The sequence below is a fragment of the Bos mutus genome, chromosome 18, assembly GCF_027580195.1.
Source record: "Bos mutus isolate GX-2022 chromosome 18, NWIPB_WYAK_1.1, whole genome shotgun sequence".
NCBI classification, from domain to species: Eukaryota; Metazoa; Chordata; class Mammalia; order Artiodactyla; family Bovidae; genus Bos; species Bos mutus.
The window spans coordinates 28,256,534-28,270,131 of record NC_091634.1 but is presented as its reverse complement, the minus strand read 5'-3'; the positions used below and the strand labels follow the sequence as shown (position 1 = coordinate 28,270,131).

Sequence of the window (13,598 nt, the reverse complement as noted above, 5' to 3'; positions counted from 1 at the left end):
CTTGCCTGGAGAATCCCAGGGACGGGGGAGCCTGGTGGGCTGCCGTCTATGGGGTCGCACAGAGTTAGACACGACTGAAGTGACTTAGCAGTAGCAGCAGCAGAAGTTATTGTAAGAAAATGGCTATAACTGCCTATATTATACAATACAGTGAGGTATGAAGTCTTCTAACAAATTTATGGCTGTCAAATAAGTAGGTAAGACAGAATTCAGGGTGTGAAGTCAAAGCTGGTGAAGTCTACAGGGGAATGACGTGGCTGACAGACACCAATGGCCTCTGACTCACAGTAAAGTTGCTATTTCTCATACTGGCAGCAGCGCCCACGGGTTTGGAGCCTTTGTACACACTTGTCTCATTTCATTCTTAAAACAACCCTGCAAGAAAAACGCTATCATCTCCACTTGGGGGCTCTAAGTGACTTGCCCAGAGTCATATACAGCTCTTAAGAGCCACCTTGGACTTGAATACAGACAGGGTGGCCTGACTCAAAGCCCCTGGGTCTTAACCATCTTAGTAGCTGCTTCTTTGTCAAACAGGATCTCTGGCGTGGTTTTATTCACAGCCCAGCCCAGCGCCTCCCTCAAAGGTATTTATTTTGGCCTTAGACACTCTAGCGGAGTGTCTAAGAAGGCAATGGCAACCTACTCCAGTACTCTTGCCTGGAAAATGCCATGGGCAGAGGAACCTGGTAGGCTGCAGTCCATGGGGTCGCTAAGAGTCGGACACGACTGAGTGACTTCACTTTCACTTTTCACTTGCACGCACTGGAGAAGGAAATGGCAACCCACTCCAGTGTTCCTTGCCTGGAGAATCCCAGGGACGGGGGAGCCTGGTGGGCTGCTGTCTATGGGGTAGCACAGAGTCAGACATGACTGAAGCAACTTAGCAGCAGCAGCAGCAGCAGACACTCTAGGGGTCTGGGTTTCCAATGTACCTTGCCCCATGACGATGACCTTGCCCCCACGGAGCCTGCATGCTGTTTGGGGGAGGTTTGCGAGCTACTCTTGCACTGCCTGTTCATTACAGTCAATTTAGATCACAACACTGGAAGCATTTTCTTTAACATAGACTTTATCTTAAAAAGAGCTGAGACACTAAAACCTGTCACCACAAACTGTGATGAAATGCCTCCAGTAAATCTTGAGGTTTTAGAGCTTATTTCTTCCTTTTCAATGTCAGGATGAAACCAACTTTTCAGTGGACAACTTTTCTAGCCCAGTTCTCCTTTTATTTTTCTTCCTAAAAGGGTCTGAACGACGCAGACGGCACTCTGTCAGGAAGAAGGTCACCTCTTGGCTCCCCACTGGAACACCATGGGAGTGGCCCGACCAGGCAAGGTGGCCAGCCAGGCTGCCTCCTCCCGGTTCCAGCGCTCCAGGCCACGCTCTCCAGTGCTGCGCGCACCAGCGCTGGCCAGCAGCAGAGGAGCCCATGTGAGCGCAAGCGGGCTCAGAGCCCCTCCCCCGAAACCCAAGGCCCTGATAGGGCCTGCCCGTGTCTCCCGAACTGGCTCTCTCTGAGTTCCTGCACGTGCTTATTTGCAAAGAAATATCAAGAAAACAAAGTGTTGTTAAGTTCACTCTTCCGCTTGGCAAAGCAGGGACAAGTAACACAAGTCCAGGAAAGGGGGCCTGGGAGTGACCAGCCTTGAGCTTCCCGTGTGGATCAGAGAGTAAGGCTGTCAGAGTTAAGAGCCCCAAACCATGGAAAGCAAAGGACACATTTCCTTAAGACTCGCTGATCAACCCAGCAAACCCTCTGGGACCGCCCAGCTGCTTTGAATTTAATAGTAATAATATTCCTAGGTTTCACAAGTTAATGGCAATTTCATTCATATTTTCAGCTCTTCCTGAATCAGTACTTTTGCAAATGGCTTTCAGGTCCAGTGTGAAAATATGCAAATGTATTCATTCCATGCTCTCTTTCCCATTTTCTATAAGTATTAACACTACCAATCGTCTCAAAGGATCCCCAAATTGAAATGACATCTTTAAAGAAGTCAGAATAATCGTTATGTTTCTGTCATTAGTGAAGGTCCCATTAATTCTGCAGTCATGTTATTCAACCCAGGATGGAAATTTAAAATTTCACAGTTGTGTTACAAGGGAATACTTATGTATCAAAATGAACCAGAACCAAACATGCCATGGAATGATTCTGATTTTCCTGGGTGCCGTGGAGCACTCGATCCTTTCCTAGTCAGAGAACATGACTTTTACTCACCGTCAGGTTCCAGTTGATCTGGGGAATTCTCATGTGAAGGTTGAGACTGAACAGAATCAGCAAGACTCCGGTCACCACAAACGCACTGCAGCTCACAAACTCAAAAAAGTAGAGGCCTTCACACGGGGAGCATTCCATGATGGTCTCTATGCAGATGAATGCGATCAGGGCCAAGATCTGGGAAGAAAATTGCAAACACACATGTACGTGTATGGTTAGCACACATCTGTGGACACACGTGCCTGCCGCCTTTTAATAAAACTCACCCGCCACCACCACACAACAACCACGGGGTTTTCCCCTGGGGATGGCAGTATCACGGACAGGAATGTGACCTGATCCAGTTCTTAAGTAAGAATAGGTACAGGGGCCTTGATGAAAGGATCAAATTCCACATGTGAACAACCACGGCCCCACAGGAGGCCAACACCAGGCTGGTACGTGCAGCCCCTGTGAGGAAGCAGAGAGGGGCAGGCTCACAGTGTTTTTAGTCCTGCCTCTGCCACCAGTAAGTGGACACCACCTATGCGCATTTCTCACTTACAGTCTCTATCAGGGTGATGTCAAACATTAACAGGGCAGGATGCTGGTGGTGTCCGTGTTAAGATATTTGCAACTACCCTTCTGGTTCAGCTGATGTCACACAGGCTGACTGAGACTTGTGTGAGGTCTGACTATGAGGCTGACTGAGACAGCTTTAGAAGGACTTGTATAACCCCTCCATGTAGAAGTCCTACCCAAAAATAAGGCCCACCTAATTAAATCATTAGGTATGAAAGGAGAATTCGGCGGCAGAGGATGAGATGGTTGTATAGCATCACCAACTCAATGGACATGAGTTTGAGCAAACTCTGGGAGATAGTGAGGGACAGGGAGGACTGGAATGCTGTAGTCCACGGGGTCACAAAAAGTTGGACATGACCTGGCGCCCGAACAACAACTACAATTAATTTATGGGCCATGCTTTATAAAATGTTTATCATTGGAGGGACTTCCCTGGTGGTCCAGCGGTTAAGAATCCACCTTGCAATGCTGGGGACGAGGGTTCAATCCTTGGTTGGGGAACTAAGATGCCATTTGCTGCAGAGCAATTAAGCCTGAGCAGCACAACTAGAGAGTCGAGGTGCCTGAATGAGAATCCACATGATGCAACTAAGACCGTCTATGCCACAACTAAGACTCACACCACTAAATGAATGAATGATTCTACCTTGCAATGTGGGGGATGCAAGCTCATCCCCTGGTCGGGGAACTAAGACCCCACGTACCTTGCAGCAACTAAGCCCGAGCGCCACAACTTGAGAGCCCAAATGCTGCAACAAAAGATCTTGTATGTTGCCACAAAGATCCTGCATGCCCCAGCTAAGATCTGATGCAGCCAAATAAATAATTTTTTTTTAAGTTTATCATTGGATTTGATCATGAAGAGACAGCCTGGGAAGCTTATAAAAACATTTAAAATCTACCAACGTTAGAAACACTTTCTTTCTGAAGGACCAAAGTAACACTAGCAATATGTCCTAAGAGATCAGAGATCGTGAAGGCAAATAGGTGTCAATGAAAATCACAGGTCAACTTTTAAAGCAAGATTTTGGGAACAGGAGGAGGCCCAGAGACTGAGTTTAATGGCCCTGTGATCAAGGAAAAGTCAGGTGGTCTTACACCTAAAACCAGACCAGTCTTGGGCTCCTGGCCTGTACCCTACTTCTGTAACCCAGCTCCTCACCACCTAGCACCTGTCAAACCTATGCCAGAGCTTCCAGGCTGACATCCACCTCCGAGGTAGAGGAAGAATGGGCCAGCAGCTCTGTGGTCCCAGGTCTGTCCTCAAGACGAGCAACATCAGCATCACCAGGGAGCTTGTTATAGATGAAAACGCAGAATCTCTGCCTCCCCTCCTTGACCCCCCGAGTCAGAATCTGCTTTTTGACAAGATCCCCAGATGACTGAAGTGTGGGGAGAACACAAGGCCCAGGCTACTCTGGGGGCCTTCTTTTCCTCCAGGGGTCCCACTCATGCTTTGATCAGCTTACCTCCTCCCCCTGCCCTCCCTGATGTCACTTCTTCTCCCCGCCAGACATGACTGATCCCACCCTCCCCAGGAAAGCTTGGTCTGCGGTTGCATCCCATCTTTTATACCTGCCACTACGCATCTCTCTGCCTCCTGAGCTCTCGGATGGCAGGGGACAGTCCACCTCCCTTCACTCCCAAGGCACCAAGCACACGAATCTGCACAAAGCAGGTAAATGGGGGCTCAGGGAGCCTCTACAAACCCACCCCAACAATTCCTGACAGACTCATCAGTCTCCACAAGAAAGGAAGGGAGACTCTCTTTTTTCCATGCCTTTTTAAAAATACGTAGCCTTTCCATATTTCCACGTCAGTTCAGTTCATTTCAGTTCAAGTCACTCAGTCGTGTCCGACTCCTTGCGACCCCATGAAGTGCAGCACACCAGGCCTCCGTACTCCCGGTGTTCACCCAAACTCATGTCCATCAAGTCGGTGATGCCATCCAGCCATCTTATCCTCTGTCGTCCCCTTCTCCTCCTGCCCCTAATCCCTCCCAGCATCAGAGTCTTTTCCAATGAGTCAAATCTTCGCATGAGGTGGCCAAAGTATTGGAGTTTCAGCTTTAGATTCAGTCCTTCCAAAGAACACCCAGGACTGATCTCCTTTAGGATGGACTGGTTGGATCTCCTTGCAGTCCAAGGGACTCTCAAGAGTCTTCTCCAACACCACAGTTCAAAAGCATCAATTCTTTGGCACTCAGCTTTCTTCATAGTCAACATGTTACAATTACGGGCCTTTTAAGCACACACTTTCTGCTTCTCCTAATGGCTCTCCTAACTCTCTACAGAACCAGAAACTTTAATTCTCCATCTGAATTACATGCCTGACTTGCAATCAATTCACAAAGAAATAGTTTATATAAGGGAAACTCCAGAAAAAAAAATTTTTTTTAACCCCTGTAATTGGATCTAGTAATCTTAGGCAAGAAATAATACACTCTACTGATGAGTTACAAATGTTTCTGGTATGCTAACTTCAACCATATTTGTGTGGGAAGGTAACACCTACATTCTTACATATTAAAATAAAAATGGTTTCAAGAATATGCAAATCAGATAGGCCATTCAACACAGGAGTGCACAGAACAGACAAAATTCCCTGTTCTTTAGCTCATATGCTAATGAAGAGTTTTAATTAAATTTTAAAATGTAGCATATTAGACAGTGATAAGTACAAAGGAGAAAAATCAAAGCAGGGAAGGAAGATGAAATGTAACTAGGACAAGGATGTTGGAAATTTTAGGCAGAGTGACCATGGAAGGCCTCTATGAGAAGGTTCTAGATTTACTACAAAGTTCACTTTAGTTTATTATAAAGTTATTAAAGGATACAATTGAAGAGTCAGATAAAGAGATACACAAGGCAAAGTCCAGAAGGGTCTCAATTACAGGAACCTCTGTCTCCCTGGAATTTGAAGTGCACCCACCCCCAGCACTTGGATGTGCTTTGGCTCACCAACGTGGAAGATCAATCCTGTTCAAGAGTTTTTATAGAGTTTAATCTGGAGTTCCCTTCCCTTTCCAGAAGTCGGCAGGTAAGGTTAAAAGTTCCAACTCTCTTATCCCTTGGCAATCAGCCCCCATCCTTAGGAGCTTTCCAAAAATCATCTCATTTAACACAAACCCAGGTGTGGCTGAGATTTGTTGTAAATATAAAAAATATAGATACCAAACACCTCTTATCACTTAGGAAATACCATGAGTTTTAAGCTCTGTGCCAGAAATGGAATGAAGACCAAATACATATTTCATTATTCCAAATCACAGTATCACAAGAGTTAGACATAAATACACACATATACACAACTATAGACATACATTAATACCCACTGATAGGTGTTTAGGTGGTTTGTAATACTCTAACATAAACTGTACACTGTTTTAAAAAATTTGGCTGTGTTGGGTCTCAGTTGCGACTTGTCAATCTTTTCTTGCGGTGCTGGGGCTTAGTTGCTCCTTGGCATGTTGGGGCTTCTCTGGTGGCTCAGATGGTAAAGACTCCGCCTGCAATGTAGAAGACTGGGGTTTGATCCCTGAGTTGGGAAGATGCCCTGGAAGAGGGCATGGCAACCCATTCGAGTACTCTTGCCTGGAGAATCCCCACGGACAAAGGAGCAGGGCGGGCTACAGTCCACAGGGTCGACAGAGCCGGACTGAAGGGACTAAGCAGCGGCAGCAGCAGGCATGTGGGACCTTATCGTTTATCCATTCTATATATAATAGTTTGTACCTGCTAATCCCACACTCCCAATCCATACCTCTCCCATCCCCTCTCCCCCTTGGCAGCCACAAGCCTATTCTCTATGTCTATGAGTCTGTTCCTGTCTTATACATTGATAAGTTCATTTGTGTTATATTTTTAGATCCCACATGTGTCAAAGAATGTTCTGCCTATGTTTTCTTCTAGGAGTTTTATTGTCTTACACTCAGGTCTTCAATCCAATTTTAAAATTTTTGTATATGGTGTTAGAGAATGTTCTATTTTCATTCTTTTACACAAAGCTATCCAGTTTTCCCAGCACCACTTATTGAAGAGACTGTCTTTTCTCTATTGTATATTCTTGCCCCCTTTCTCATAAATGAACTGACCATAAATTTTAGTAAGGAGAATACTTGTTTTTTTGCCTGCCTTTTGGTACAACAAATGTCAAATTTCCTCCAGCACAGTCAAATCTAACAATCATTGTTGAAGTAAAACCTATCTAATAGCCAATAAGAAAACAGAGACTCAGGTAGTCCAGTGATTAGGACTCCACACTTCCACTGCAAGAGGCATGGGTTCGATTCCTGGTTGGGGAACTAAGATCCCATATGCTGTGTGGCATGGCTAAAAAGAAAGAAAACAGGGGCTCAAAGTTATACTGGAAGCCAACAACTTCGAAGCACCTACAGAATCAAAAGTAATTCAACTTATAACAATTCTGCAGTAGACAAAAATACACGTAAAACTGTACAGAGATGTTCAGAAAGATGTAAATAAGGAAGAGCCATTGCAGTTGCTCACCGGGAGATCACAGGTGCACCCTTGAAGAGAGTCCGTTCTGTGTAGCACCTACCAACTGCTCAGGAGTAAATATTTGCATGCTTGAAAGGTACTGATATTAAAAGCTTGTCAGTGCTCTGTAACAACCTGAAGGGATGGGATAGGGACGGGGTTCAGGTTAAGGAGGGAGGGGCACATATATGGCAATGGCCAATTCATGTTGATGTATGGCAAAAAACCATCAATATATTGTAAAGTAATTGGCCTCCAATTAAAATAAATTAAAAAACAAAAAAGGCTGTCAAATTTCCTCAACTATGGCTAATTATGACTGGCAACATCAAAAACCATGGATGGGGGGAAACAGCTGGCTGATCAAGATGACACAAAACTTTTTAAAAATTCATAACCCCCTGTTACTACTGGTGGGAGTGAAAACCATCAGGACCCTTCTGGAGCACTGCGCTAACAACAGTATGGTTCAAGTACAGCCCGTTCTCTGACTTCCGGGCTCACGGAAGGGTTGGAGATTGGGGCTGAGTCTCCCAGGGCGAATTTATCTTCAGGATGATGAACCTTGCGCCTCAACTTCCTATCCATTACAATGCCTTTTGCCAGTGGTGATGGAGTAACAGTGGGCATTCTGGGGAGTCGGTTAATTGGAAGCTGAGTGAAAGAGAGTGAATTTGCGTCTAGCGGTTGCTTCCACGTACAGTCACTGTAGTCTTCCCTCTGTAGGAATGGCCTCCAGATATGCGCTGATCTGACATCATGATGAAGAAACAGGCCTTAAAATTCACAAGATCAACTTCTAGTTTGGCCCTTCCATGCCAAACTAGAAGTGTCTGAGTGGTGAAGGAAGAAAGGGTTTGAATCATAAGGGGCCAGAAGCTAGAATTTTTTAGCAGGAGAATTCTTCAGATCATCAAATGTGTGAAACAGTTGTCAGTGGACAATTCTCTTTTCATTGGTGCCTAAATGGAAGTTATTTCCCAACAGGGATATACCCCATAATACACAGCATCCAATTATAAACACACTGTACCTTTCCTCCCATTTTGGTGGGAATCACATGAAATAGAACTTATGAGAATTCCAGGATTCATAGGGCAGAAACCTGCAGCAGTACTATAAAGGGAAAATAGCTATGTGTGGGAGATTAATATAATTTATGTAGCCAGTGTATCAGATCACATCATAAAGTATCTGACAAATCTTGAATTGACAAAGTCTGACTGCTGCTGCTGCTAAGTCATTTCAGTGGTGTCCGACTGTGTGACCCCATAGACGGCAGCCCACCAGGCTCCTCCGTCCCTGAGATTCTCCAGGCAAGAACACTGGAGTGGGTTGCCATTTCCTTCTCCAATGCATGAAAGTGAAAAGTGAAAGGGAAGTTGCTCAGTCGCATCTGACTCTTCCAGACCCCATGGACTGCAGCCCACCAGGCTCCTCCGTCAATGGGATTTTCCAGGCAAGAGTACTGGAGTGGGGTGCCATCGCCTTCTCCAACAAAATCTGACAGTCCCAAATAAAATGGCACACAAAGTTGCCTCCAACGCACAGCAACAGCCTGAAGAGACAAATGTTCCGATGACAGCCTCCTACACACACCCATCAATAAGTTGATGTATGCAGGATAAGAGCATATTGATTGTGTAATGACATCACCCGACACAAGGGAGTGGGCAAACTAAAACCTGAACTGGCCGGTGTGTGCTATGTCCCTCAGTCGTATCCAACTCTTTGCCACCCCATGGGCTATAACATGCCAGGCTCTCTGTCCACGGGATCCTCCAGGCAAGAATACTGAAGTGGGTTCTCCAGGGGATCTTCCCAACCCAGGGATCGAACCCGTGTCTCTTGCATCTCCTGCATTGGCAGGTGAATTCTTTACCACTAGTGCCACCTGGGAAGCCCCAGGTTGCTCTGATGTCCTCCTAAACTTCAGGTCAGTTTTTGTGTACTTTTTCAAAATTAACTGATCATACTAACATTTAAATACCATCTATCTTAGTGGCTGCTAAGTCGCTTCAGTCGTGTCCGACTCTGTGTGACCCCATAGACGGCAGCCCACCAGGCTCCCCCGTCCCTGGGATTCTCCAGGCAAGAACACTGGAGTGGGTTGCCATTTCCTTCTCCAATGCATGAAAGTGAAAAGTGCAAGTGAAGTCGCTCAGTTGTGCCCGAATCTTAGCGACCCCATGGACTGCAGCCTACCAGGCTCCTCCATCCATGGGATTTCCCAGGCAAGAGTACTGGAGTGGGGTGCCATTGCCTTCTCCATATCTTAGTGGAGGCCAAAATAAAAACAGAAGGAAAATACTTCTAAAATTTGTAAATTTGTGTGCTTCTCATTCTTAAATACAGTTGTACCTAGTTTTATATTGTTAATTCTAAATCTTTTTCCTTAAGAGTGGGTCTCCAAAATCATGAGTCTCAAGCCTCTCAAAACCTGGCTCTGCTTCTGAGTTTGGGCAAAGAAAGGTGGGTGGACGAGATACTTGTCTCTGGCATCCTTCAGGAACTGAGAGCAACTTCATGGTGCTCCTCCTCCAGCTGGCCAGTAGTGTTTCTGGTGGGGGTGGCCTCTGAGTGAGGCTGATGGGCAGCCAGCTTCCCACTGACCTGAGATGAGCGCATGACTCGGGGGAGAAGGAAACCTCCCTTGTCCTAAGCCATGGAGATTTTAGGTTTGTTTGTTACTATGGCATATTCGAGCTCATACTGACTAAAAAGGGCACCTTGGCATAGAGTTAAATCTGCACAACAGGTCTTGGGTATTTACTACAATGAAAATTTTTGCAGGATAGATATATTACTACACCACTCACTCTTGAAGATACCAGATTCAAATGGTTTTACAGATTTTTTTTTTTTTGGCTGTACAGCTTGTAGGATCTTAGTTCCCTGACCAGGGATAGAACCAAGGCCCCTGCACTGGAAGCTCAGAGTCCTAATCCCTGAACCTCCAAGGAATTCCCTACAAATTAATTCATAACAGACTGTTAAGGTAAAGATATTGACTATATTACTTAAATTTTTTCAAAACAAAGAAAAGTATAAAACATTTGGAATTTCAGAGATCCATCTATGTGGCAGGATTGTGGATTTTTTTTTAAATTTAGGCTTCTGTTACTTTCCAAAATTTCTACAATGAGTATGTGTGGTTTTATTTTAAAAATCAAATAATTTTATGTGTAAACACATTGGGGAAACATCCATATTTATTATGAGTTACGTTTTAGTGACTCCTAAGAATGATTTATTTGTTTTGAAACTAGTCATGAATATTTTAAAATGATATTATACACTTGAATGGAAAATGAAAGTCATCCTCCAAAATCCACATCAGTCCCATTTCTTTATCAGAAAAGTTTATCATTTCCAAGGCCTAACATATGCTTATGTATATATATGTGTACATGTATGTATATATATGTGTATATATATGTACATCTGAATCTTATACTTTGTTGTACACCTGAAACCAACATAATATTGCTCGTTTCATTAAAAAAAAAAAAAAAGGAAAAAGGCAGCCTGGGCTACCCAGGTGGCGCTAGTGGTAAAGAACCCGCCTGCCAATGCTGGAGACAAAAGAGATGCAGGTATGATCCCTGGGTCAGGAAGATCCACTGGAGGAGGGCATAGCAACCCACTCCAGTGTTCTTGCCTGGAGAATCTTCATGACAGAGGAGCCTGACGGGCTACCGTCTACAGGGTCGCAAAGAGTCAGACACGACTGAAGCAACTTAGCATGCACACACATATGCTCTCACCAATGGGATGGCAAGGACCCTCCCCCCAGCACCTAAGCGAACAGTACCTGTGCATCTATGAAAGCATCTTGGAAGATTAGACAAAATCCTAACCTTCCATGATCACCAGTTTATCAAAGGATTTCATGGAGCTCATTTAAAAATACACCTACAAGCGAAAGTCACAGCTTTTAAAAACAATTTTCAGGAGTCTTAAAAACCACCAGGTGTAAAAATGACTTTCCATTCGAAGATGTCTGGAACAACATTAATCTGCGTGGCTCCTATGCAGTCACACGGCTTCTTCACTGACCCTGATAGCTCAGTGGCACCTGGGGACTTGCTGTGCTCAGAGTCTCTGTTCCAACCCAGCCACCACACCCCAAAATACACAGACAGGTAACTAACCAGGTACCAGGGGCTTGGAGAAGGGTTGGGGGTGTGGGTTGAGATTTGGAAGGCAGAGGATCACTGAGAGTTTGGGGACCAGCAGAAGGCTCTAGAAGGTTTCCTGGAGAGCAGCAGAGTCAGTGAATGCTTGTGTCTGGTGGTGCCTCGCTTCCACACTGGATTCCTTAGCTGGGGGTGAGGTAGAGTGTAGGCACAGAACCCAGCCCCTCACCCAAGTACCTTTGTTTTACTGGTTCCTAAACTCTTCTGTTCAAAGAACAGAACACTTGTTTTTATTTTTATTTTTTGGCCACGCTGTGTAGTTTGTGGGATCTTAGTTCCAGGGTATCTTAGTTCTTCGACCAGGAATGGAACCCGTGCCCTCAACAGTGGAAATGTGGAGTCCTAACCAGACTGCCAGGGAATTCCCCAGAACACCTGTTAATAGTCTCCTGGCCCAACGCTCCAGGAAGCATAGTTTGCAAATCATCAGTCTGGTTTATGCATTGGGAACATATTTCTGTTGTGCTTTAAAAAAAAAAAAAAAAATTTTAAGTTTGAAAACAACTCCTGCAGGCTGACTCTTCCAGTTACAGAGCAGCAGTCCTGAATTCACACAGGGTGCTTGGCTGTGGCCCCCACAGCCACCCAGCCTTGGGTTTTCTCAGCTAAGCTCCATGCTGTTTCCATCATAATGACATCCCTCCTGGTCTTGGGGTCCTCAGAACACATGGGCATGTTAACCTTTCAAAAAAGCCTCACAGTCAAAAACCTGTTTAACTTCATCTGACACATGGACTGCATGACCTGAACAAAAAATGTTTTTATTTCTCAGGATGCCTATTAACACTACAGAGCAGTGTTTAGAGGGAAATGAATTGGGGAAACACAAAAAGGGAGTGCTGGTCAGTATCCAGCTTTGTCAGGTCACACACAATTTAAATGCACAGAGTAATCTACCTAGAGGGACAGGGTGGTGAGGGTGGTGCGAGGGGGGTTCAGAATGAAGGGGGCACATGCATGCCTGTCACTGATTCACATTGATGTATGGCAAAAATTATCACAATATTGTAAAGTAATTATCCTCCAATTAAATTAATTAAATGCAAAGAGTAAAACACAGAAGCTCATTTACTCATCAGGGTAGCAACAACCAAGGACCTGTTAACTGATACACACACACACACACACACACACACACACACACACACACGAGCAGGGTTCAAAGTACCTTCAGAATCAGACCAAGCTCTAATCAACTCTGGCACGTTCGAAATTAAAATATCTCTCTTCCCACCCGTGGGGCTACCCAGGTGGCTCAGTGGTAAAGAATCAGCCTGCAGTGCAGATGTGGGTTCAATCCCTGGATTGGGAAGATCCCCTGGAGAAGGGAATGGCAACCCACTCCAGTATTCTTGCCTGGAAAATCCCATGGACAGAGAAGCCTGATGGATTACAGTCCATGGGGTAGCAAAAGTGTCAGACATAACTTAATGACTAAATAACAACAACAACTTCCCACCAGTACTGAAAAAAATATCTGAAAGATGAGCACGTTTGGCATTTAGTCACAGAGATCCAACAGGTAAGTTGTTAAAATGCCACCGCACTTCAAGAAGCAGTTCCATTCTAACCACTCTCAGCGGATGCTCAGATGGGGTCCCTGAGACCAGAACTGCAGAAAAGGCACAGCAGGTCTTTCCCTTCCATCTTTCTGAGTCTGGAGACCAGGGAATTTAAGCTGCTCCATAGCAAGCCAAACGACAGATCACCCTAAAGCATAAGCAAGCTCTCGGCACGGTATGCAAAGGGTCTCAACAAGCTAGCTGTGCAGTAGCAGTGCTTCAGAAAGCAATGGCTTGCATTTAGGCAGCATCAATAACGTAATGAGGATGTTCTCAGGCCTCATGCTGGGCACGGTCCATTTGTCATCTCTCTCTCTTTTTTAAATATTTATTTGGCTGTGCCAGGCACTGAACCTGCACCCCCTGCATGGGAGTTCAGAGTCTTAGCCACTGGACCACCAGGGAAGTCCCGTTTGTCATCTCTGATACTCATGCCTCCCCATGAAGCCAGCGATACCCAGAAGCTCTGTCCCAGGGCCCAGAGCTCTCCACATACCTCATTCTTCTCCCCTAGATGCCTAATGGTGGACTTACCCAGGGTCCAGAACCT

The 13,598-nt window shown here is 45.2% G+C and overlaps 1 protein-coding gene across 1 annotated transcript in view; it reads right to left on the bottom strand.

Moving 5' to 3' along the window:
* CMTM4 (CKLF like MARVEL transmembrane domain containing 4) overlaps window positions 1–13,598 on the bottom strand; it is an 81,033-nt gene that overhangs the window by 13,961 nt on the left and 53,474 nt on the right. Inside the window, exon 2 of the mRNA XM_070388297.1 lies at window positions 2,225–2,401. Within this exon, the coding sequence (XP_070244398.1) occupies window positions 2,225–2,401 (177 nt within the window). The remainder of the gene's footprint in view (window positions 1–2,224; window positions 2,402–13,598) is intronic.